Below are 26,625 nucleotides of genomic sequence, written 5' to 3'. Positions count from 1 at the left end.
CTGCCTTTGGCTGCAATTTTTTGGAGCAGGGTTTTAGGTTTTGACTAAATCTGTTTTGTTTTTTCAAATCATTAGGCAGACAAATGGTGCTGGAAACCTTGTATGCACTGACTTCCAACACAAAGATTGTCAAAGAGGCTATGGCCAAAGGTCAGTGTTGTTCTTTTTCTTTCCTTTTCTGATGATTGCTCCATATCTATAAATGAAAGGATGCTTATTTTAATCTATGTTTCCCCAGGTGCTCTGATCTACTTGCTAGACCTCTTCTGTAACTGCACACATCCTCAGGTCCGCACACAGACCGCAGAGCTCTTCTCCAAGATGACCTCGGACAAGCTGGTCGGGCCAAAGGTTGGAATTTTAGTTTCATAATTTCCGTCTTTCTTGGGTTCCTTGTGTATCATCGTTTACCCAGTATCTTTCTAAAACACTGACAACAAATGCTTTCTGCCAGGTGCGCCTGACGCTGATGCGCTTCCTTCCCGGCGTGTTCATGGACGCCATGCGGGACAATGCAGAGGCAGCGGTGCACATATTCGAGGGAACGCACGAGAACCCTGAACTCATCTGGAACGACAGCTCAAGGGAGAGAGTGTCAACAACTGTGCGGGAGATGATGCTTGAGTATGACATGACCTCAATCCAACAACCTATTTGGCCACGAGCTGTCAGGAGAGCGACAAGTGTGAAATATTTGAATATGTATGTTGTTCTTTTTCACTTTACTTCAGGCACTTTAAACAGCAGAAGGATAATCCTGACGTGAACTGGAAAGTGAGTGCGGTGTTATATTACTCACTATCAAACAGTTGGATGTTGTGAATGATTCAGTGTGACAGTAAATTCTCGCTGTGTGTGCTCAGCTGCCAGAGGACTTCACAGTGGCGTGCAGCACAGGACATGGCGAGATAGAAGTGGGTGGAGTCTTCCTGCGTATCTTCATCGCTCAGCCCGGCTGGGTGCTGCGCAAGCCTCGAGAATTCCTGGTGTCCCTGCTGGAGACCCTGACGGAGCTCCTGGAGAAGAACAACCCCAATGTAAGCTTCCACGCTGAGAAACGAACACGTTTCATACTTTGCTTGTTCCGTTATCTCACACCAGCTGCTTCCCCTCCTCATCCTGACATCTCGTCCCCCGCAGGGCGAGGCCCTTGAGACGGTTACCACAGCGGCGGTGTGTCTGTTCAGCACGCAGACCCAGCTGGCCGACCAGGTCCCTCCTCTGGGTCACCTGCCTCGCGTCCTGGCAGCACTGAACCACAAGAACAACGCCGTGCCCAAGAGCGCCATCCGCCTCATCCATGTGCTATCAGACAATGAGGTTAGGAGCCTTTTGGTAATCCTTAAGAGTCTGTCAGATTGAACATATCCAGTCAAAAGTAGGATAAAAGAAAGATGGAGAACATGATGCTGGATGGGAAAAAAGTGGATTGCCAAATCAGAATCACTCTTACCAGGATTAAAGCTTTTGAACAAAGTGACCCTGGGCTTTTGTTAAACATTGTTTTTGTTCTATTCACATCACTACCTCAAACTGTGTTGTTCTGTGTAGCTCTGTGTACGCTCCATGGCTTCTCTGGAGACCATCGGACCCCTCATGGCTGGGATGAAATGTCGGGCAGACATGGCCGGGTTGGCCTGTGAAGCTCTCAACCGTATGTTTCAGAAGGAGCAGACTGAATTAGTAGCTCAGGTAAACCATTAAATAAAAAAACATATATATATATATATATATATATACTGTTAGTGTTTGAATATCATTTTCAGCACATGATGTTTGATAGTGTCGTAAAATTAGTGATTTTATAATGAATCGACCAGGCTCTTCGTGTGGAGCTGGTTCCATATCTGCTGAAGCTGCTTGAAGGAATCGGCCTGGAAACACTAGACAACCCGTCCGCTACCAAGGCCCAGATCGTGAAGGCTCTCAAGTCCATGACCCGCAGTCTGCAGTTTGGAGAACAGGTATGGCAGGATTATCTCAACGACAGGATAATTACCGTAATCAAATGAATGATGGAACATTTTAAACTATTTTTTTAATCCCCACTTTGCAGGTGAATGAGATTCTAGCGAGGTCCTCAGTCTGGAGTGCCTTCAAAGACCAGAAACACGATCTTTTCATCTCAGAGTCTCAGACTGCTGGATACCTGACAGGTAAAGTGTTTCTACTCAATGAAAACACAGCAGCACTAATCAAACATTTGTTTAACACCTAAAGCTGTTGAAGTGATTTCCCCCTGAGTGTTTAAAAGGTAAGTCATGACTTCTTTGTCTCTGAGCTGTTTTATTTCTTAATGCTTTGCTTTATCCTAAAAATAAAAACCCCTCTTGGCTGACTCCTCACTTGTGCTTGAATCCAGCGATCCTATCTCTCTCCTCTCCTGTAACCTTCTGGCTCTCCTTCCCTTCCTCTGTGTTCCTCCACATTTCATCCTCAGGGGTTTCCACTCCTTCTCTCCTGGCCGCCAGCAGCCCACTGCGAGGTGGGCTCTAGACTCCTAAGCAGGGCCCTCGCAGCCCTCCTCTCTCTTGCTCTGATGCAGGTAGACTGTGACCTGGCTCCTACTGCCATTCCTTTCCTCTTAACCTCCATTTTTGACCCACCTTCATCACCAATCTCTGCAGTGCTGAAAATCATGTCATACCATCTTCATCTCCATCCACTAACTCTTTGACACACTATCAGAGAATAACCAAACATTGACACATGAGTGTGATTACTCACCATGTGACATGACTTTGGGAAAGATCGGGGGATTTCCAGTCTGCTGTGGGTGAGAAACCAGCCAAGTTTGAAATGAGAAAACTATAAAGCCTAATGAAATGATAAATGTTGGCAGTCTATAGACACCATTGACAGAAAATAGTGCATTCACAAAAAACACAGAAATGAACCAAAGAATGAATAAAGGAAAATTGAATTATAACTGTAATGACTTTAAAGCTCCTGTGGGGAGTTTTTAGCTGGTTATGAACGAGGCTACAATGGTTTTTTTTATGTTTCATAAGTCAAGTGAGGTGGTATGAGGTACTTGTCATTGGTATTTGTGTACGCCTCATGACGCTGGTCATCATGGCCCCTTTGTTGAGAAACCCAACGGAGTACCAGCAAGGAAGCAAGGCTATGCTCCACTGCAGATGGGGACATTGTACCTCATCATTTAGTTCATTTTAGAAAAGCTGTCTTTGGTCCAAGTGTTCGTTTTGCTTCGCTGTCAGAAAGACTAAATGTTTAGCACGTTTCCCGTGCGCAAACACCTTTACATATTCCTCCGCCTGCAGTACCCGCTTTCTCCACAGGGGTCTCCAAAATCAACAAAAACTTAAAATTCCTCACAGGAGCTTTAACTGTTATATATTTTTAATTGCACCAGAGCATCGTTAGTCTTCTTAGATGCAAGATAATAATCTCTAATGCTCAAAAGTGCCCTCCCTCCAGTGCGTCTTGGCAACTGCAAAGTTTTGTATCTTATCAGGGGGGTGTTTACCATTCCAGATGAATCGGGATATCACCATGTCCCATTCTCTAAATTGATTATCAGGAATATGAATGGGTAAGGACTGATGTTATAGATGTTAAGGGTGAAACCTGACAGGGCTCCATACATCTGCAACAAATCCATTCATCTAGAGACTCGGATTCTTTAAGCCCTCCATCCTTGTTCATAACTCCATTCATTCAGTAGTTTAGTACATCAAAGTATTTTACTCGCAGCACTTCAGCTGTCCTGCTAAGCCACACCTGTACTGAAACATATCTGCCTTCCTGTCACCTGTAGGTCCAGGAGTAGCGGGTTACCTTACAGCAGGAACTGGCACCACAGTAATGCCCAGCGTCCCACCCCCCGTGGACAACGACATCGGAGACCAAGGCTGATGGACACACACACAGTCACGCTCAGGCACCCAGACTGCCCTGCAGCCTCACGGCCGCAGCTGTTCAGCTCCCAGACGAGGGGGACCGAGAGAGAGAGAGAGAGCGAGAAGGATGGAGGAGAACGGGCCGTCGATGACCGTCACCAAAATTTCTGCAACACCTCCTCCAGCATCACTCTCCTCTCCCCTCACAATTGGCACTCAAGTCTTCTTGAACACTTACAAATGTTTTATCGGATGATGACCACATGTTTTTTTCTTCCTCTGTTCCACTTTTCTTGTTTCTTCCAATGACACAGAAGAGTTTACTTTTTGTATGGACATATTTTTTACTCTATATTTTTTTTCTTTTTTTCATGAGAACGACTGAGGTTTATTATAGATCTCCTCTCTATTATCTCTACTCCCTTAACATTCCTGATTGGCTACACTTCCAAAAAAAAACCTCAACAGAAACAATGGTGACACATTAGTGCACAGGACCTATCCACCTTTTTTACATTTGATTTATTAGTCCATATCACGGATTCTCATATGGAAAAGGAAACAAATGTTAAAATAGGAAATCAGAAAACAAATGTGTATAATTTCTCAGCTTACTGACTATCGAACCTTTGGACGGATGCCGACCCTTTCGGGTTTCACCAGGTTGACTCAGATCAAACATCCAGCCTATTGCTCTTAATTCATAATTCCTTCTCTCCTCTCTCGTTGAAGGCTTCCCTTCATGCCTCACTTTTTTTTTTTGTAAGGTAATTCTCTTTCCTCCCCAGAATGCAAAAAGCACTAGAATATTTATGAGTGAATAATAACCACCGGAAATGAGCTTCTGCAAAGACCTGACGAATGACGCTGACTCTGATTCTGAATCTATGTGAAAGACTAGTGCAATTTGTTCAATGTAATATTGCGTATATAAACTTTCTATATTGAATGTACATTCAAAAAAAATAAATCAGCCGCACTTGTACATAAAATTTTAAGAATAAAAGGGAACCCACAGTGTTGTTCTTTTGTATTTACATTTGTCCTTTAGGAGAGAACCGACCACAGCTCTTCACCACGTTTGTTCTCACAGTGTGAATTATTTGTTTTCATACCAGGGTAAGTTATCAAAACAACAAGATTTGTTTTTTTAAGCATTTGAAAGGTCATGACTTACAAAGTGACGGGGCCAGAGGTTCCTAAACTTTTCGGCCCATGACCGAAAAATAAGTCTACGAGACTGGAGACCCACACTGTTGGTTAAAACATTTACCGCTGCACACCTATAGACTGATCCCAACACTGACATTAGAACAACACAACAGCCTGAACACCATAATATTATTTTAGTAATGCATTGTAAGAAATGTCACTTTCATTGTAACCAGGAAGCATACCTTCTTAAGTTGTAGTTAATACAAATTGACAAACTGTTAAGGCAAAACATTTAATTATGACGTCATTTTTAAGTAATTTAAAGAGATCATTTGGATATCATGAATTTAAGAGACTTAGTTAAGAGTTGAATTTCATTATAAGTTGAGAATGTGGGTGGGGTCTTCATGAATTTAGCCTTATGAATGAAAAATGTGGCTATAATGAGCCAAACTCTTATCCAATTTATCTTACAGGTATACCAACCAGGATTTTAATAAATCCAGACAGGACTGTTAATTCCACCCTTTCCTTGAACCTATACTCTTACAAAGAGTTGTGACCTTCAAAGTCATGGATATTATAAATCAAATTTTTACCTGAACTGGCTTTATTGATATTATTGGAGTTAACATGCAGGAAGTGACATTGGTAAATACATTTGGGGATACCTTCACGTTTATATAAAATACCTTTACCAGAAATTCAAAGGTTTCTGATTACCAGTGGTGGAAGGTGTTGAAGGAGTTATCAGATAGCCGATGGTAATGGTAAATAGGATTGAGCTTGTATAGCGCTGTTCTAGTCTTAGGTCTCTGTGCACTAGATTATAATCTTGTCGCTTTTACACCGCAGGTCACACCTACCCATTCACACACCGATGGTAGAGGCTGCTGTGTAAAGTGGCCATCAGTAGGCTATTATCTAATCCCATTCATACACCACCAACTAAGCAGTGGGAGCAATTTAGGGTTAAGTGTTCCGGTTGAGAGAAGACTGACTCTACTACTGATCCACCACCGCCCCAGATGTTAGTTATATTAATATTTTGTCTTCAAAAAAACATTTTTGGATGCTATTGCTCCAAAATAGGCTGCTTCACTTCAGTAGCCAATAAAGAAAAATCCAGTGAGCTGACTCAGGTGATTTGCACTAGGAATATCTTTGCAGATTTAACGCTAAAGTAATGCAATGTAGTGCAGGAGTGTTGAAAGTAACACAAAAAAAATTATATTTAATATTAAAGGTGCACTATGGAGATTTGGTAGAGAAATATGAAAGTTGGAGAAGTGTACAGATTCTGTGGTATATGTTCATAACTCTATACACAAACTGTCCTTAGAGGAAAATTTGGTCCCTGTAACACTGTTTGAAGATAAAATGCTACGTGAAAAGTTACGGTGGGGGGGCCGCAACAGTGAAACCGTAACTCTCCAGGGACCCATTTTTCTTTGAATAAAGTTTGTGTATTTAGTTCAGAAAATATAGCATCGAATTGTTTCACTTCTCCAACTTTCTAATTCTACTAAAAAAATCTACATAGTGATTGTATTTATCACAGGACTAAACCTTTTCGGCTTATCGGTTCCAGTGTTGCCAGATCTCGCGAGAGAAACAAGCAACCAGCTCTATGGAAACAAGCCCAAAACAAGCGACCTGACTCCTCAAATAAATAAAATGAAGCCAAACAGGTTACCTAACCTACCACATAGATAGCAGTTGATAGCATATATATGTATATATATATATATATATATGTGTGTGTGTGTGTGTGTGTGTGTGTGTGTGTGTGTGTGTGTGTTTGTCTAGTCTCATTGTGGATGGATCCTGAAAATGGACAAACTATCTATATATGTTTGGCTTTATTGTGGAGAGTTGGGATTGAATCAGTAAGGGTTCATCATATAGGGAACAACTGCACTTTGGAAAACAAGCCCAAAAACCCGCAGATATTTTCAAGCGACTTTACATGAAAACAAGCCCAAAGTCGCTTACAACAAGCGGACCTGGCAACACAGATATTCGTTTCTACCCTCTACCCTGATGTCTGTTCCCACACGGTCGAACTAGTAGGAAACACCGGATGTGACGCAGTTGGCGCGAATGACAACAACAAAAGCTAACACTTCAATTTCGTAAACCAAATTTTCCTGATGTCTTCCCGTGTACTAATTAAGTATTTTAATAAATAGGGGCGACTAACCTTTTGTGTAAGATATGATGAGCACGTATGGACTTTGAATTATTATATTATAAGCTTTCATTCCTGTCAGAGTTTTCACTGAATCACTGACAGCGGGCCTGCAGTAAGTACAAGTTTAAATATCATATATAAGGAGTGTTTTAAACTAGCTGTAAGAAACTGTATAGCCTACTGGTGTGTCACTCTGTTGCCTTGCTAATATCTCAACCCCAGCTTTAAAAGACGAAGAAAAACCTGAATTATTTCCCTTTCTTATCCAGTCAAATGTCCAACATGTCCAAAGGAGATCAGGCAGCATTCATTGTGAAGTTTGTGGAAAGTAAAGGACAAAAATCAGAGTATGCTACCAAAGCATACGAGGTAAGAGCTCTTATTGTCTGGCTGATAATGATGACAGCTTGTGTCTCTTTGTTTGTACCTGATTATGTTTGTCTTGTGTTTACAGGCCATTTTGGAGCTGCAGTCTGAGAAGCACTTAAAAACCATTGATGAAGATGCTGTTTTACAAATGGACCAGAATGACAAGTCTCTGTTTGTCTTCAGCAGCTTCGCCACCCCCGCCTTTCTGCACTGTAAAAAGGTCTGACTCTGTATTTCACACATTGATACCATGACACTGAGTGTTTTTTGAAGCCTCGTCACTCGCAGTATTTCCTCCCTCCCTCACTCCCTCTTTGTTGTGTTATTTCTCGTTTAGCTCGGCTGCCGAGTGGTGAGCCCGCTGGTGGTGTTGTACTGTCTGCAGCAGCAGCATTGTGTCCCCAAGGCGGAGAAGCCCGTCTATAACATGGCCATGGCTGACATCACTATTTCCTGCACAAGCCTGGATAAAGCGATGCGGGTTGGTTCACTACTTCTCAAACCCTTCTCAACGGGTTCTGGCTGCTGGTTCGATCCCCAGCTTGGCAACATGTCCGATGTGTCCTTGGGCAAGACACTCAACCCCGAATTGCTCCCGCTGCTTCGGTGGCGGTGTATGAATGGCATTAGTTACTTCTGATGGATGATACTACATAGCGATCACTACCATCAGTGTATGAATGTGTAGGTGTGACCTGCAGTGTAAAAGCACTTTGAGTAGTCGGAAGACTAGAGAAGCGCTATATAAGCTCAAGTCCATTTACCATTTACCATTTACTTCGGATACTTTCCAGACTCATGCTCTGATGAATCAGCAAAGTTAGGACTGAAACTTTAAACATGAAGCAAAAACATAGTTAAAATAATTTTTATGCAGATACAGAAAACGTAATATCTCTTTCATTAACACATTTTAAAGAGGCTTTCTTGCATGAATTAATGACAACTATTACATAATCGTAGTGCAAACTGAATGAGGCTTTAATATATGACATGTTAATGATTGATACTTTTGTCATTGCTATGAAATATAAAGGTACAATGAAATGAATATTTCCTAGGGTGTTCTCAAGATTAACAGTGACAGGGATCATCGATGTGTTACCCAAAACAGATGACTCAGCAGAGTGTTTTTTATCTTCTATTTTTTTGTCTGAAAGTCTCCCTTTCTGTCTATTTGTAGACAGAGGTGATGGATCTGGTGGAACTCATGGGTGGACGGGTCTATCTTGACCTTAATGTATCTGTCACGCACCTGATCGCGGGAGAGGTAGGCAGCAAGAAATACCTGGTAGCTGCCAGCCTGGGTAAACCCATCCTGCTGCCCACTTGGGTCAAAGCCTGCTGGGAGAAATCTCAGGACAGGTGTGTGCAATGATTTGTCTTTTTAAGTTATTGCTTTAAGATAAGCAATTGTTTTGTGGGGGTTAGTTAGCCATATTAACTCTTTCTGGAAAACAAGTGCATCAAGTTGAATAGTAAAATGTGTGATAATAAAGGACTTTCTCCCTCTGCGTCTTTCAGTCTTTTCACGTACACAGATCTGCCCATGGAGGACTACCTGTGCCCTGTGCTTCGTGGCTGTACCGTCTGTGTGACCGGCCTCTCCAGCACAGAGCGTAAAGAGGTGCAGCGCCTCTGTGAGCAGCACGGAGCCAACTACACGGGTCAGCTCAAAATGAACGAGTGCACACACCTCATAGTCAGCGAACCAACAGGCAAGTCACCATCAGTTTCAGCACTTTGGGATAAATCAAATGAAAAACCTTTTTTAGGACAAACGTAGTCATGAAAACGTAGAAGTCTTGTCATCGGTGTGAGGTTGAGTCTCAGTGCTTATATCTGATTGCAGGTCAGAAGTACGAGTGTGCTCGTAAGTGGAATGTGTATTGCGTCTCTCTGCACTGGCTGTTTGACAGCATAGAGAAAGGATTTTGTCAAGATGAGAGCAGATACACCGTGGAGCGTAATGCAGCGAAACAAACAAGGCCACACACGTCAACGCCTACTGGAACGAGCAAGAAAGAGGGTGAGTAAAAGACTTGTTTTTTCACTTTATTTAAAATGTAGACTTTGTCATTCTGTCATTAAGGTTTGAGCACAGCATTACGTTTCTTCTGTAAATATGAATTGATTCATTGTTGGTTTAATCAATACATAATTAATTGCAATATGGAATCCTGTTTTTTTTTTTGACCTCAGATGGGCCTTCTCTGTTGGGCTTGAGTCACATCTCTGTTAACGCTAGCATGACAATAAATGACACAGCCCTTACCAACGGCACCATCAGTCGCCTGGAAGCTCCAGACCCCATAGACAGCCTGGACCTCACCGTCTGCCCGGCTGAAGATATACTGGACGGCTGTAAGGTACACAGGAGACTTTAACTTTTTTATCTCACAGCAGTCTCTTGACGAAACAAATTTGATTCTTTGTCTCACAAGTAGTTTTATTGTTGTGCAGCTGTATCTGTGCGGCCTGCCGGGAAAGAAGCTGGAGAAACTGCGGCGTCTCGTGAACGCAGCAGGAGGTCTGCGCTTCAACCAGCCCAGTGAGGAGCTCACGCATGTGGTCATGGGAGAGCTGGACCTGGAACTGAAGAACTTTCTCTCAAAGGCAACACATAGGTCTGAAGTGCATGGATTATGACCTTACATTGTATTGACTGAATGTTTTCTTCTCACACATTCCTAAACGTCTTCGTCTCTGTTTTCATATTTACTATCTATGCAGCTATGTTATTCCAAAGATCTCTGAATATGAAAGTTTGTATGAAATGAAAGTGCTGTAAATATTTTAATAAGAAGAATTTAGAAAGTACTGAAGTTAAAGATAGTCCTGGTGGTTTATAGATAAGGGGCATTCAATGTAACCAGGACATTTAAGGTTCAAATAAGACCAGAAACATCTGTAACAATGCAGATGTTTCCCTTTTATAGGGAGACTTTCAAATACCATAAACACTTCAAATTGATGTGTAAAGATTACGTCAACTGATGTCATGTCTTGGTTAAACCTTGGAACATATCCTTACATTATTATTTTTAATAGATTATTTTTTGGGCCTTTATTGTAGAGATAGGAGAGTGGATAGAGTCGTAAATCAGGGAGAGAGAGAGAGTGGGGGATGACATGCGGGAAAGGAGGAGAGGAGCCACGGGTTGGATTTGAACCTAGCTCGCTCGGAGGACTACAGCCTCCGTACATAGGGCACGAGCAAAAACCACTACGCTACCGGCGCCACCCTTACATTATTCTTAATGTTACATTTGTTGTCGTGTTTTTATGGTTCGTTACAGAACTGCACATTAACACATTTGGACTGTGGTTTTTCCCCCCCTGTAAATAACGTCACAGACCTCATGTAGTAACAGTGCAGTGGCTGCTGGACAGTTTCAACAAAGGAAGTCTACTCCCAGAAGAGGGTTACCTCCACCCTGACTGTCTGCCTCCAGCCGTTTCCGTCCCCGCCCGTCACACCCCCACCCCTCGACTCTCAGCTGCTCCCCCTGCAGCCAGTCCCAGCACTCCCCTGCTGAAGAGGACGGATGAAGATCTGCTCTCACAGTACATGGATGACGACGACCCTACAGTCGGCAAGTCTCTGTTATTGAAGAATCATCTGTGAGATGAGATATTGTTTTATATATTGCAGCTTATCTTATTGTCCATCTACCCTACAGTGGACATCCCGCCTCCAGCCGAGGAAAACAGCAGGAAGTCCTTCAGCACAGCTGTAGAGCCAGACCGGACCAGAGCACCAGAGGCTGAATCCATCCTGCAGGAGGCCAGCGAGGCAGGCCTGTTTTTCGGGAAGTGTTTTCTTCTTGTGGGCTTCGCTGCTGACGCTGAGGCCCAGCTTTCTGTGCTGGTGACGGACAATGGAGGCAGGGTGCTGATGGGCCGCACGCGGGTTGTGGCTGACTATGCGGTGGTCCCACTGCTGGGCTGTTCTGTAGAAGCCACTGTGGACGAAGTGGTCACTGATACCTGGCTGGTAGGATCACAGTCATGTACTTTTTTGACTCCCATTTTAAGGCAAAAAGCAAATTTTTTGATTAATTCATTAAACTGCAGCATATATGTAGCTATTTTAATATAATATATAATCTTTGTGGAGATCTAGAAACAGCCTAAGTGGGCAGGGCCGTCTCTCTTCCCCCTTGTGGTGGCAGGTCAAACGGATAGAGAGGGAAAAAAAAAAACATGAAACAAATTGAAGTCTGAACGAAACAAACAAGCCGACAACAACAAAGTCAGAGAGACTTTTACGTCACTCTGTTTTAAGAGAGTCTTTTATGTATTTACATATGTATATTTGACTTTTACTAAATTAATATGTCACATATTATGCCTTCAACAAAGGACAGAGAGAGTATCAGAGATTAATCCAGGGCTTGATTCCGTCACCTTAGTCTGTGTGCTCCATCATTTTGTGCCCTGTGATGCATTTTCTTTTTGCTTCTTTGACGCCTGACAGAATTGTGTTGCTCTCTCTTTAATTTTTTCAGGCCATGTGTGCGGAGAAGGAGTGTGTTCTGCAGCTCTCCTCCAACCCTCTGTTCTCTCCCGTTCCTGTGATGGACGGACGTTTTCCTCTCACAGATTGCGTGCTCTCCGTCAGTCAGTTCACGGGAGCAGAGAGGGAGTCCCTGGTGGAGCTGGCCAAGCACCTCGGTGCAAAGTACGGACACACTGCATTCTGATCACACATGCTGGTTTACTTTACACTGATAAGACGTAAAGAGCTTCAGGAATGTTTGGTACTTTTATCAAAGTTTTTCTGAATACATTATTTGATTTAAGAGAGGGTCAGACTATTTTATTTGAACACACATTTTTAGTGCTTTGCTTTTATTTTCAGAACAAAAAAGGTTTGTCCAACAGCTGACTTCATCTGCCCAATAAGAAACTCTTCTCTGAATCAGTAGTTAGCTGCACTAGAAGCCAGCATCAAATTGATTTGGCACAACAACTGAACATCGGCTACTAACATCGTTTCATGGCACATCAATTTCGGCCGATACTGTAATGAACCGATGCATCGGTTACCCTTCCTTCTGTCCCTCCGGCAGTGTCCAGGATTACTTTGTGCGCCTGGCCAACCAGAAGAAAGGCATGCTGGCCAGCAGTCACCTGGTGCTGCAGAGCCCTGAAGGCACAAAGTACCAGGCGGCGAAGAAATGGGGTCTCCCAGCCGTCACCATGCACTGGATACTGGCGTCAGCTCGGAGCGGCCAGAGGGCAGAAGAGGGGCGCTTTCTAGTTGACCTGCCACCTTCACCGGGTTAGAAAAGTCTTTACTTAAGTGTTTGTGTCGATGTGAATTAATGTGTATTTATTCAAACGGTAGGAGGGGTGCAGAATATTTTGAATCGTCAATGAGATTTGCAATATTTTTTTATTTTTTGAATCAGAGAGGGACGACGAGAGTTTTGTCGGCGGTTCCCAGAAGCCATCCATGCCTCCTCCAGCCCGTTTGTCTCCAGAGATCCCCCTGCTGGGTTTTCAGAGCGGTAAGGCCGTTACCCCACTGGATGTCAGTCGCTTCCGGAGCAAAATGTTCAAGTCCATGATGGACGAGAGGAAGCCCAAAGAGGACATCAGCACCCCCAAACAAAACCAGGAGAGCAGCAGAAGGAACCCTCTGCAGAAGGAGCCCCCGCTGCAGCTGGACACTCCCTCTCGGTTCCTCAGCAGAGATCAGCTCTTCAGGCCCTCCTTCAATGTCAAGGTTTGAACCCACTGAGCAGCAGCAGAATCTAGTGCTACAATTACAGGTTTTCCCTTCTGTTGTAAATCTGCTGTGCACATGATGTTTGATACGTCGTTTTGTAAATGCACTGTATGGACTGTTCCTTTTGTTAAGGATGCACTCAGAGAACTGGAGACTCCAGAGGGAAGAGCCAAACCAGGAGAGAAGGCGGAGACCCCTCTCACCGAGGTCATCAACAGGAACATGAAGGTGGCCCTGGCCAACAGCAGCAGAAACAGCATCATAGATATGCAAGCTGTCTCTGCCAGCCCCCAGCTTACCAAGACCACTGAGAAGGAGGTAAACTTAACAGTGGTTCCAAACCTTTCTGTGTGGCTGACTACACAGCCTGATATTGATATGTATTGTCAATTGTTACAATTTTCTCAAACCTTTGAATAACCCATCCAGAAAGTGTCTCATCATTGTTATAGTTTAAAGGTGCAAATCTAGTTTTGATAAAAGTACAATTTACAGGAGCCATTACTCATGGGACTGTCTATAAATGATGTAAATTAAGTTTAAAAACTACTTCATCTTTTACTGTCATGTAGTATCCCACCCACACTGTTTATATTGGCTGTGACTCAGTGGTAGATTCGGTCGTCTCTCAGGGTTCGATCCCCAGCTCCTGCAGCCACATGTCCAGTGCGTCCTTGGGCAAGACAACCAAACCCCTGCTGCTTCATCGGCAGCGTATGAATGGATTAGTTCATTCTTATGGTCACTTTACTCAGCAGCCTCTACCATCAGGGTGTGAATGTGTAGGTGTGACCTGCAGTGTAAGAAAAGCACTACACAGGCTCAAGTCCATTTACCATATCGTCTGATTGTTTGTTTTGTTTGTAAGGTCCCTGAAAAAGAAGCCGCTCCTCTGGCTGGTGTTGTGATCTGTGTGGGAAAGAAGCTGAGCAAGATGCAGAGTGAACTCAATGCTGTTGCTGCCTCGCTGGGAGCTGACTTCAGGTTTCCAACACATATTTTCTTTCAAACTTCAGTTATATGAAATGATCGCTCTTTAATACGATCAATGTCAGCATGCACATATTTCAAAGGAAAGGTTGAGTGGTCGTTGTTATTACTCTCCTGGCTGCAAACATACCCCATGAAAGAGAGTAAAAACACATTTTCTCAGTTTTGATAAAGCGTTAAATATTCATTTATCTGCCTGAAATATTTCTATAGAGCATTATCTGAGTATTTTGACATCTAAATAACTCTATTTCCTCTTCCTGTAAACGATGTCTGATGACTCATCCTGCACTCAGTTATCCTGTTACACATTTTTGACCAATTAACACACTTTTTCACAGCTAATGGTCCAATCAAATTCAACCCCCAACGTCATCTCCCGCCTCCTATCTCCTGATTGGGAGTTTTCATGAACTTATTAAGGACGTATTGAAGTTTTGTTTTTTTTAAATGTAGAAGCAAACAATACAAGCATCTCATGTCCTTTCTTTTCTTTCTTTTTTTTTTTTTAAAGGTGGGCTTGTGACGACACAGTGACACACTACATTTACCAGGGCCGTGTGGGAGACAACACCCGGGAATACAGAGGAGTGAAGGAGAGAGGGCTGCATGTGGTCTCCCAGCACTGGCTGCAGGCTGTACGTCAAGCAATGATCGAATTGTTTTTGTTTTTTTTTACTGCAAGTGCAACACATAGAAAATAACGAAAACACTTCCTGACGATGTATGATATATTTTACTCCTCTAGATGAATTGGGGCATCAAGTAACATTTAATTTATTAAATCAATCAATTATTTGTTCAATCAATCATTGCACGTTAAAGACCTTACTCATTGGGGATCGTGGGAGATGGGATGAGATGCAGGAAGGATTTCTTCGTTGTATTCCTCACACGTCCTTGCTGCTTAGGTTGAGGTCGGAGCAGGCCGTGCATGAATGAGGACGGCTGCCTCCTGCTTTACTTCAGGATTCATCTGCACATTTCACCTGGAGAAATATTTATCATTCTGCGCCCACAAAAATAGAATATTTAATTAAGAACAACTTTGGTTTGCTAATTCTACAGACAGATGGGAGTCTCAGTTACGTCTCCCAGTTAATTCTAATAAACTGATGTGTGCTTCTGCCTCTGTCTTGTGCAGTGTGCCGAGGAGCAGAGACGTGTTCCTGAGTCCCTCTATCCTTTCACCTTCAACCCAAAGATGAGTCTCAACCTCAGCCAGGTGCCCAACTGCTCGCAGAGGTCGCCACCTTTGACGCGAACACAGCTCAAAGAGATAGCCGAGGCGAAGGAGGACAAGGTGGGTCTGGATGAGTCGCGTCACTTCTGTCGCTGTGTCTTTAAAGAGCCAGTGACTCGTCGGCTGCTGTGTGTGTTTCTCAGGGGAATCAATATTGGGAGCTTTAATCTGATAAAGAGGTTCCTCATCAATGTCCTGTCTGTTTCACTATTGAATTATCTGGCCCGCAGTGTGATCAAAGTGTGAACCCAGAAGAGACCACCACTTTACGCCGAGTAAGTGACGAAAGCGTAGATGAAGAAGATTTGCATGATGCTGCAGATAAAAGCGGTGAGTCTCCTTTACCAGCTTCTATGTTATTCACAAAACATTGATGGCACATTTTAACTTTTTTTAAATTATTTTTAAAATATTTTTTTACTTTTTATTATTTGAAGGTCTATTTTTATTCCTGTCTAGTTTTTTTATTCATCTTGTTGTTTTTTTAAGGTTTAATTGTGGCCTTTATTTTTAGACAGTTCAGTGAATAGAGGCAGAAATCAGGGAGAAAGAGAGAGAGTGGGGAAGAACCCACATGGGGCGGCCGGAAGCTTAGGGGTTCGATCTCCAGCTCCGGCAGCTACACGTCTGATGTGTCATTGGGCAAGACACTTAACCTAGCTGGCTGCAGGAGCTGAGGATCGAACCTCCAACCTTCCTATCGAGAGACGACCGACTCTACCAACTGAGCCACAGCCGTGAATGTGTCGGTATTTCCTGCAGTATCAAAGCGCTTTGAGTAGTCTGAAAACTAGTTGTCCGTTTACCATTTACAGGTCGGATCTGAACCTGAGCCGCCTGCTTAGAGGACTCTGTACACGCCACAGATACAAATAAAGCTGCCTGAACTAAGTTTCTGCACGTACTTGTTGGAACCAGAATTCTTTAATAATTCTTTCTTCCTCATCATGACTTGTGTCCAGGTATTTCAGAGACTCTAGAGATGAGAGAGAACCTGCAAAGACAGCTCCAGGAGATCATGTCAGCCACGAAGCTAACGACGGGACGCCGCACCTCGGTCAGACTCTGCAGGATAGGATCAGGAGGGGCCGACTCGGGCCCCCACACACCTGACGCGAGCCGGGTTGGACGCAGTGGGAACAGGCGAACTCTGGAAGCCCTGAGGTAAGACAGCCGTGGTCACACTGTGGCAATAATTGATTTCTATGTTATGATGCTGGGGTGAGGTTAAAGGTCAGTGCTTACCTATATTACCAATAAAGTATAAATTCTTCTTCTTCTTCTTGATTCCCAGAGGCTTTCTTAATCTGTTAGTTTTTTAAGAAGGCATTAAAACATTTTTATTTACTGCTGCCTTCACATAAGGAAGGCTACAGTCACTACTTCAAAGTTTGTTGAAGTCGATGTTTGCGTTCAGTGTTGTTGACAAACTTCCACCTCGGGTTAAATTGACCTCGCTCTGTCCTCTGACCTCAGGGTCACCAGAGAAGCCGCCATGGACATGAACACAGAGCCGTCTCAGAGTGAACAGATCGTTTGGGACGACCCCACAGCCAGACAGGAGAGGGCTAAGCTGGCGGATAATTTACAGTGGCCTGGCAGTCCCTCACAGAACTCTGAGCCCCTCGCTCCTGCGCCGCCTCCCACTGCGGAGAAAAATGGCGCTCATTTCAGGGACTCCATGACGGACTCTGAGCTGGTGGAGATGGGTAAGAGATCAGGAGCTGATCGCACTGAAATATATCTACAATTCTACAATGCATTTAGCAGACGCTTCTATCCAAAGGGTCGTACATCAGAGAGTAAGAACAACACAAGCAAAGACACAAGAAAGGAGGAAAGCAAACAAACAGCTTTGAGTCCGATCGGGCTGACAGGAAGTGCACAACAACGACAGCTCTTCTTGAGAGTTCTAATCAGAATCAAAACCATACTGGGGCGCCGGTAGCCTAGTGGTTTCTACACTTCAACCTGCAAAGGGAGGACATGTAGGAATTCAGCCCAGAGTAGACGAGGCTTAACTCGCCACTGTTATCACTTTTCTTTTTCCAGCTGCTTGTGATGTCATCGAGCAGCAAATGGGGCGGAAGGTACGAACGCCTCCGACAGACAGGCGAGGAAATGCCATCCTGACTCCTGAGGCGCCCAGCATCGCTTTCCCACTCACCAAGCCCCCAGTAGCTCCAGGACCACAGGTGGAGATTCATATTCATATCAACTTTTAAAATCTACACATGTAAATGCAGCTATTTAATAAATATAATGTATATGTTTGTGTCATCGTGTGCAGCTGTATCCTGCGTCCTACACCGTCTCTTTAAACTGGAAACATGTGCTAAAATGTTCTCTGTCTCTCAGGACGAAAAGCGTGAGGAAGAAAAGCAGCCCCCCAGATTCCAGCTGTCCTCCCTCAGCCCTCAGGAGCGCATTGATTACAGCCACCTCATCGAGGAGCTCGGTGAGTCTAATTAGTGCTCTAACAGTGTTTCATCACGCTGCACATCACAGGCCTGAAGTCAGAGAAGCTAATCCCCGATGACTAACGGGGAGGATCTGCCTGCAGTGCTGCGGGAATATTTCCTCCCACAGACGCTTCCACTCACACTCACGTCGTGCAGAATTCTCATATATGCCTTATGTTAACTCAATGCATCGAGAATAAAACCTTTTTTTAACATAACTTTAACACAGTTTTATGAAGAATGTCTTATCTGTGTGCATTTGTTTGCTATCGTAGGGGGCGTGGTCCTTGACAAGCAGTCTTTTGACCCCACTTGTTCCCACATCGTCGTCGGGACTCCTCTGCGCAACGAGAAGTATCTGGCAGCGATGGCGGCCGGCAAATGGATCCTGCACCGCTCATACCTGGAGGCCTGCCGCTCTGTGGGTCGCTACATCCAGGTCAGAACCTGAGAGTTAAAATCCTGATTGCAGTAGTTCTTTTCATTTTTTTTTATTTAACCAGGCTGGTCCCATCGAGATCAAGAACCTCTTTTTCCGAGGTCGACCTGGCCGAGACAGGCAGCAGCTAAAACACAGAGAGAGAGAGTACAATTTACAAAATGTAAAAATATGCATAAAAAGAGTCGAATCTGGGAGTCAGTAGTTCAAGCAGTCGAGCTTAAAACATTGACATCCCATAGAATCTGCTTCCACGTCTTTCATTTTAGATTTTAAAATCATTTAAGGACACCAGCTCCTTGAGTTTCAAGTCATTCCAGGCTGATGGTGCAGGATACCCAAAAGCCCTTTTCCCAGTTTCTGTTCGAGCGTTTGAGACAGAGAGCACGAAGAGGTTCTGAGATTTCAAAGAATGCTGTCTGGCACTTCTCTGCATTATAAAAACACATGGATAGTGTTGAGCGCAGACCAAGAATTATGTACAGTATAAAGGTGTACCAGTGTGTGAGCCTACAGGTCGCACTCAGTGGTGAGTCAGAGCTTTACAGTTTGTTATGAACCTGAAGGATGCTTGGTAGGCTGTATCAACCACTGAGCAGAGGTGTGCATGAACAAAACATCACCATAGTCTAAACCAGGTTAAAACAAAGTTGAACAACAACATGGTGTTGTGTTAAAGTGTCTTAACATGAGAAGGCCCTGTGGCTCCTCATACAAACCACCTTGAATGTTTTAGGAATCTTAATTTTACCGTTATTAGAATCAGGTTTATAATTCAGTATTACATTTTCTGAAAAGTTTAGGTTTGGTTGTGCCTCTGCATGCTTTTTTTTGTGCAGTAAAAAGTCACAAATTGGGAAGAAAGAAAAAAGTAAACCAGATACCTTTGGCTTTTTGTTGTCTCTTTGACAATGATTGCATATAGAACAGAAAAGTGATAAGATGAAAAGTGTTTCTCTTTTTTTATTTTAAATCTAAGAGCTGCAGTCATTAGCTTCACAACTTTGTTCACTGAAAAGCTTCAAACAGTTTTGAAAGTGTCCGTTAAGTTAACTTTCTCCATCCATCTGCCGACATGTTTTCATGCTATTAAAGATTTAACATCCTTCTCTGTGCTGCAGGAGGACGAGTACGAGTGGGGCAGTAGCTCCATCCTGGATGCGTTGCCCTCCATCACCTCTCAGCAGAGGAGACTAGCTTCAGCTGCTATGCGCTGGAGAAAATCCCTGCAGGGACGCTCTGAGCAAGAAGTGCGTACAGCCACACACGCTCACACACACACACACACACACACACACACACACACACACACACACACACACAGCCAACAGAACAGTTCCAACCACTGCAGTTTGTACTGTAACATTTATTACCTGAGTGTGAAAGTAACACTGACTTTGTCTGTTTTTCAGGGAGCTTTCAGTGGATGGACAGTCATGCTGAACATTGACCAGAGCAGAGAGTCAGGCTTCAGGCGCTTACTGCAGTCTGGCGGTGCTAAGGTTGGTGCTTGTTATGTTTTTTTCTTTTGTCTTTGTGCTTAAAAAAAAAAAAAAAAAAAAAGCTGAAGTACTTGTGAGAGTTTTCAGTTTTGACCAATGTAAAGCATGTCCAGCAAAAAGCAGGATTTTAATGCAGGAAAATACATTTTAAAGGATGATATTACAAGAACAAGAAGTTATAGAAGCCGTAGTTCTTAGTCCTAGATTTTCATGTCTCCAGGTCCTGCCGGGTCCCTCGCCGTCTTTGTACAAGGAGGCCACTCACCTGTTTGCAGACTTCAGTCGGCTGAAGCCTGGAGACTTCAGAGTCGGCATATCAGAGGCGTCTTCCCACGGAGTCATGTGCCTGAAGCCAGAGTACATCGCAGACTACCTCATGCAGGTCAGTGGAATACAGCTGAGAGTGATAAAAGTAGTAATTGACTCTAACTCGTGATTTATTCATGTTATTTTACCACTGCAAAGCTTCAACACATTTTCAGGATGTTTAAAATATCTCAGGTTTATTTTTTTTTTTACATGAAGTAGGACTGCGGCTCCAGTATTAAGACAGAATGAGTCAGAAGATGAAACGTTAAAAGATTCCTCTTCTTCACCCTTCCTGCAGGAGCCGACCCCCCCTATCGAGCTGTACCACCTGACCGAAGCTCCGCCTGACGACCCTCCAGGCACGCCGTCACGTAAGCGTAAAGCGGCCGCAGACGACTCCAGGCTGAAAAAGACACGTCTGAACTGAAATGTCGACACTAAGATCCTCCCGTTTAAACTCCAAATGTCTGTGAAAGTAATTGTAAATAATATATTGCTTTTTTTTTTATGGCTTGAAAATAAAATAAATGTAGCGCTTGTTTTGTCACTCCGGCTTCCTCATTAGAGAGCATTGCAGTGGGACGCCGGCTGCATTTAGACTTTGATGGATGACCCGATGAACGTCTGCAGGAATTGTCGAGTCACGGTTTGTAATTGGGTGCAGTAGTATGACCTGGCCATGAGGGGGCGGTACATCATCACTGTATGACTCGGGGCTGTGTCACAGGTAACTTCTCAGCAGCAGAATAGGAAAGTGAGTTTCTCATGTGCAGGTTTATTCCTGGGAAAAAAGTTTTATTGCAAGTATTTATAATTACTTAATGTAATGTTTGCAGTTGCCTCACATCCACAGCTCCAACTCTGATCTCTTCGCATTAAAAGAGAATATGATTCATTTTAATTTTCAATAAAACATGCCTCTCCATGTTTTATTGTAAATTTGTCCTACTACTAAATCTTGTGCCGCTACTCTTAAGGAGTGAAATCAGCTTCCAGTAGCTAACACGTCGATTCACACCGATGTGTTTCTGTGCCGTTGATCCCTCCAAACAGTAAACACCAGATTTTGTTTACCCGGTGTCGGTTTAGGCTTTTAGTAAAGTGATGAGCTATTTGGTACCAGGGTGCTAGCTGAGCTCCCATATGGACAGATAAGTGGTTTAACCTCATAACAGGAAGAGCAGCTGACAGATTCAGGCTTCAGCTGCGGTTTGAGAGGTGTGGGATTAGAGGAGGAGGAGCTGTTCTGACAGAGGAACATGACTCAGGCTGCAGGGGCCACCAACAAAGACAGCAGCAGCGTGAGGGGCCTTTTCAAAGTTCACACAAGAAGAACTTGCAAGGTTTGATTCCTCACTACCAACTGAACTGTCAGTTATTAAGATGAGGATGAGTTTCTCAACCTGAAATTCAGTGGGTTTTTTTCACTTTTAAATATCCCTGCAAGGGGCGCAGGTAGCCTAGCGGTTAGTGCCAGGCCCATGTACAGAGGCTTAGGTCCGAATCCGTCCTGTGGCTCCTTTCCCGCATGTCATCTCTCTCGCTCCTGGTTTCTGACCCTATCCACTGTCCTGTCTCTAAAAAAATATATATATTAATATCCCTGCAAAACCCTGGATGTATCTCAATGCTCTCTCTGGGATCTGCCTCCAAGGTTGAAACCACTGAGCTGCAGCACTCTCCTCTAAACTGAGACAAACGTCTGTGCTCTAATGTTTGTCTATTTAAGTATATCTCAAACTAAAAGGTTTGGAATACCCCAGATTTATTCATCAGATTAAAAGCAGATTAAAGCTATCTTGGGAAAAGAAGCCCACTGAAGCCTACAAATCTGCAGATCTGCTTTTTTATATATATATATTTAAGAATGTTAATGAAGTGAAATAAAAGCAGCTGTAGCCATCCTTTTTTATTTATTGCACATTTTAACATTCACTAATAGTGTTTTTCTTCCCCAGAACTTTATTTTTATGTAATTGCTTTCTACATCAAACTCTGGAACTTGATGACTTTCAATACACTGAGAATATCTTTAACTGACAGCAGCATCAGATTTAACATTGGGCACATCATTTTCCAGAACAAACCAAATGTCTCAGTTAATACGTTTGATATGTTGGCTTTTTAATAATGGGGTTTAAGGGGTGCCAGTAGCCTAGTGGTTAGTGCGCAAGCTCATGTACAGAGGCGACAGTCCTCAAAGTGGGCGGCCCGGGCTCGAACCTAACCTGTGGCTCCTCTCCCACATGTCAATGCCCACTTTTTCGCTCCCTGATTTTTTACTCTATCCTCTGTCCTGTCTCAAATTAAAGGCTAAAAAGCCCAACAAATAACCCTTTAAAAAGATAAATATGGGGTTTCAGTGTTTTGTAATATATCAGATTCTGCTTTTATTGACATTTTACACAACCGCCCAGCTTTGTTGTTTTATAATGAATCTGAATCTGTTGCTAAATGTATGTTTGGAAATGTGTTAGGTCAGATTAAAAGACTTCAAATGAATTAGATTAGGAAAGTAAATTGGAGGTTTTTGGTGAAGCTGTGGGAAACTTTTTATTGACTCTTAAGAATGATTGAATAATCGACTGCCTGCTCAAACATCTTACAAACAGTACATCAGATTGTCAATCTCCATCTTCTGGGGGGTTAAAAGCTTTGCAGAAATAAAGTGGTACATCACTCATGCTGTATCTGTTTGTTATTGAGTCAGGGTGTCTCAAGTGTTTTCAGTCAACAGGTGTCTTCTAATCCAGCCCACTCGGCTGACTGGAAGGTTGCCGAGAGGTGACTTTCGTTGTTTCTTTATTTCGTCATCCCGCTCCACCTGTGAGATAACTTCAAGGTGTTACTGTAAAGACAGTGAGAGAGTACGACTCCCCCCCTTCCCCCCCGCGTAGGGAGCAAACTCTGCAGCAGTCCTCATTAAAATTCCCTGCCCGTACACACTCCACGAAATCCCCCGTTAGTGGGTGGCACCGGCGTCCTACGCGCCTCTCTCTAATTGCGCACCACGCACTAACGAGCCATCACGCATCACTGTTTCGTCCACGGTGTCCGCGGAGACTCGAGGCGGAGAGTTCCCTTCGTGTCCCGTTATTCACGGCCGTCAGGAGTGAGGGAGGGGGAAAAAAAAGAAGAAAAAAAAAGGTGGGCGCAGAGGTCCGGCGAGGGGTGGCGCCCTAAACGCATCTGATCGTCGGGCGCTTGGACACGCTGTGCCGCCTGCGACCCACAGCGACACGGTCCGCTCCCGCAGTCTACTGGCTCAGTTTCTGCAGCTCATGACTGTGACACTTCGTCGGTGGGGGACTGGAAACATGTGCGTTTGGATGGTGTGACACGGCTTGCTTTTGGGGTTCGTTTCTCTCGGATACGCCAAGTACCCGACGTTACGGCGCACCTTGTGTAGGAGGTGAGTACACCCGTTTATTCCACTACTTCAGATCAGACAGCTCAGCCTCTGCTCTGCACCTGTAGTGGCTTTTATTGGCTGCTTTTGCAATACATACGCCTATTGATTATGCTGTGCGTCTGTTGAAATTCAGTTGAGCTGCAGTGACTGTCACAAACACACAGCCCAAAAAAATCACTGCATTCAATAACACTGCAACATCTTCCAGTGTAGAGTAGATGATTTTGCCATGTAAGCCATGCATGGTGTAGAAAGGTGTTGGAAAATCAAGACAGGAAAATACCTTCATCAGAAGTTGAGCTGTTGGTGTTGGTCAGATCTCCTGAACCTTGAAAATCCAAATCTCACTGCACAGATGAGGATTAATCACATTTTTAAGTGATCATGTTTTCCTTCATGAGATTCTCTTTTGGCAGTGCCCTTAAAAAACAGGATGCACATGCATTCTAAAGTGTTTTATTAGACTTTTGGGGACAATTCCTGCAGAGATTAACTGAAAACATCCTTTGCACTTGGTTGCAGTGTAAGCCATATTTTCAGCAGTGGTTGTGTTTTCTACCAAAATGAAAATGTTCCATGAGCGCCGTCATCCATCGATCTTGCAACTTAAGGATCTCTGCCCTAAGTGCCCTTCAAGTGGTTTATTTCAGAGCGACAACAATGCAGATAATAGGTGAAACTCTCTTAAAATGTAAGACCACCACCAACACATGGAATACCTCTTTGGAGCTTTGTTTTGGAGCACAGTGGGATCATTTAGAGCTGGCTTTAAAGTGTGTACTAATTGAACCTGTTGGCCACTCTCTCCATTGTGTCAGGAATGTTTGGTTGCCTGTTCTCCACAGAAACCCCCCATTCCTTTGTTCTGGGGTGGGGTGGGGGGGGGGGGACAATCCTCCAGTGCCATGTGTGTGCGGTGTTTGGGGGGAGGGAGAGGATCAGCGGGGGCATTGACATCTGTAGCTGACAGCTTCCTCGGGGCGAGCGGACATGCTGTGATACCATGAATGGGTATTAGGGGACATATGAGCGACACACTTTACTCTAATGAGAACATTTACTCTTTATTCACAATACCTGGGAGTACGTTACTAAGATGTCCTGCAGACTTCTTTATTGGATGCAGATAAACATATCACACACCATTTGCTTTTTTTTTTTTTGTTTCAGCAACTTTTCACTGAATTGAATTTGTTTGACATGTTTTAAAGTTGATCTTAAATCAAGTTTATATCGGCCTAAATCTAGCACAGAATGTAGTCAGTTGACTCCCCCACCACCCCACCCCCATAGTTGACCCACGAAATCATCAGTCAAGAAGACTCGACTTCCAATTTGCCGGTCACAGATCTGCACAGACGATGCATCAGCATGGCAAGAAGTAAACCCAGTCTTAAAATGACTCGGCTGCTCTCATCAGTGATGAGCTCGTTACTGGAGCCAGATTACTTACATGAGCTCTCTCCTCCTCTCCAACACAACGGGTCAGGGTGATTGAAATTGTTGCAGGAAGACTCGAACACAAGACAAGAAGGGCCACAACGGAACTGCTGCTTTGTTTCAGGGGTCCAGAGGGGGCTTCCTCCTCCTCCACACAAAAAAAAACCTTAAATGATAACTTCAACTAGTAAATACAGAGTAAAGTGGCTTCACGTTAAGTTCACTGCCTCGCCAATGCTCTGCAGAAGGTCCTCTGAATATTTGAACAAAACTTAAGCTCGGTTAAGAATTCTTCATTTGGTTAAACGGTGCATGAGAATGATTTGACAAACTAAAAATAGTCCAAATGTCTCAAGGTTCAGCCAACATGCACATTCAAAAAAAAGATGAAATGTGAGTTTTTCAATGGAAGTTAATGATTCAAGAAAACGGGATCAATAGTTGAACCAAAAAAATCAGATTCAGATATTTCAGAGTCAGATATTGCTCGAGTCGGTGCCTTGCTCATGATCTAAGTTCACCATCTAAACGTAACTAGCCTACCAGTACTAACATTTCTTTATTAACACTAACCATAAAGTAAAGCTGAAGGCAACAGGAATGTTTTTAGTGCAGATGTTGGTTAAGAAGCGATAGCCGTTTATGTGTTCGATTCTGCAACAGAGCTGTAACAGTGCATCCCCAACGCTGTTATATTGATGTCCCAGTGGGGGTTTCAAATTGGGTCATGGCATTGCAAAAGGCACTACGTGTAAACCCGTCCCAGGCTCCTGTCCGACTGGGATTCGAACCAGGAACCTCCTCGCGGTGAGGCAACAGCGCTAACCACTGCAGCACCGTGCAGCCCTACCATGAATAGTGAGAGGCAAAATGATAATAATCGTAATAATAACCCCTTGTTTCCATACAAGTCATATGAAAACTTTGTCCCAAAGTGCATCACAGTGTTTATAGCTCATGAAGCCCAACTTAACACTCTTGATTTGTTGGCTGTTAATGTCAGTCAGGAAAACTCCCGAAGTCAAGATAAGCCGAACGACATCAAAAGAAGTTGTCATTTCATTTAGCCAAGAGGATTTTTCCTTTTCTGTCTGCAACAAATCCTTCACCATATACTTTCTGCTTTTGTCTGCACGATTGGAGGCAAAAGTGTGTGTGTCAGTCATTTCATCACCTTCCTCTGTTTGTGTGGGAACTACTGTCAACATTTGGAAGCCTTTTCAGAGTTCGGCTGCTGAACAATCTCCACAGCTGCTCCCTTATCGCAAGTGTACATGAACACTGAAAAACACCCGGAAAAGATCAGCTTTCCCATCCAGGCCAACAGACCCCCCCTCCCCTTAAATAAACTAATCAGGGGGGGAGTTTCAGGAAAAAGGAAAATCTGGTTTCTGACTCTTGCAGCAGAAAGTCCAAGCTGATGGGAAACAGTTTTGGCGGCTATGTGAGCGGGTTTCATAGTGGTAAGTAAGCGTCCCTCATGACTGGTGGCGAGTGGTACACCATGAGG

The 26,625-nt window shown here is 43.7% G+C and overlaps 3 protein-coding genes across 8 annotated transcripts in view; all 3 read left to right on the top strand.

Moving 5' to 3' along the window:
- The window catches only part of LOC132994582 (dnaJ homolog subfamily C member 13), a 33,093-nt gene extending 28,208 nt beyond the window's left edge, over positions 1-4,885 (top strand). For 4 of the 5 annotated variants that reach the window (XM_061065030.1, XM_061065028.1, XM_061065027.1 and 1 more), the window contains 10 exons: positions 76-150; positions 239-351; positions 455-624; positions 732-774; positions 864-1,037; positions 1,141-1,320; positions 1,552-1,692; positions 1,821-1,964; positions 2,057-2,156; positions 3,782-4,885. In XM_061065030.1, coding sequence (XP_060921013.1) covers positions 76-150; positions 239-351; positions 455-624; positions 732-774; positions 864-1,037; positions 1,141-1,320; positions 1,552-1,692; positions 1,821-1,964; positions 2,057-2,156; positions 3,782-3,879 — 1,238 coding nt within the window. In that variant the 3' untranslated portion in view covers positions 3,880-4,885. Of the gene's footprint in view, positions 1-75; positions 151-238; positions 352-454; positions 625-731; positions 775-863; positions 1,038-1,140; positions 1,321-1,551; positions 1,693-1,820; positions 1,965-2,056; positions 2,157-2,440; positions 2,546-3,781 lie in introns of all 5 variants that reach the window. The other variant, XM_061065029.1, reaches the window with a different exon arrangement.
- Positions 4,886-7,087: 2,202 nt separating this feature from the next.
- Positions 7,088-20,810, top strand: topbp1 (DNA topoisomerase II binding protein 1). Its single transcript, XM_061065161.1, has 28 exons — positions 7,088-7,324; positions 7,482-7,581; positions 7,667-7,801; positions 7,919-8,062; positions 8,765-8,946; positions 9,106-9,299; positions 9,434-9,610; positions 9,784-9,950; positions 10,045-10,208; positions 10,939-11,205; positions 11,338-11,578; positions 12,093-12,265; positions 12,657-12,868; positions 12,999-13,315; positions 13,451-13,636; positions 14,187-14,302; positions 14,823-14,946; positions 15,453-15,611; positions 15,782-15,881; positions 16,514-16,715; positions 17,028-17,260; positions 17,604-17,746; positions 17,910-18,009; positions 18,289-18,452; positions 19,574-19,702; positions 19,865-19,954; positions 20,175-20,336; positions 20,562-20,810. Exons 2-28 carry the CDS (start codon positions 7,486-7,488, stop codon positions 20,688-20,690), a joined length of 4,506 nt encoding a protein of 1,501 aa, XP_060921144.1. The 5' UTR covers positions 7,088-7,324; positions 7,482-7,485; the 3' UTR covers positions 20,691-20,810.
- Positions 20,811-23,054: 2,244 nt separating this feature from the next.
- Positions 23,055-26,625, top strand: part of tmem108 (transmembrane protein 108) — a 43,703-nt gene continuing 40,132 nt past the window's right edge. Inside the window, exon 1 of one of the 2 annotated variants that reach the window (XM_061065159.1) lies at positions 23,055-23,675. The gene's annotated coding sequence lies outside the window, so the exon portion shown is untranslated. The remainder of the gene's footprint in view (positions 23,676-26,625) is intronic. The other variant, XM_061065158.1, reaches the window with a different exon arrangement.

The sequence above is a fragment of the Labrus mixtus genome, chromosome 19, assembly GCF_963584025.1.
Source record: "Labrus mixtus chromosome 19, fLabMix1.1, whole genome shotgun sequence".
In the NCBI taxonomy this organism is placed as follows: domain Eukaryota; kingdom Metazoa; phylum Chordata; class Actinopteri; order Labriformes; family Labridae; genus Labrus; species Labrus mixtus.
This window is presented reverse-complemented; position numbering and strand designations above follow the sequence as displayed.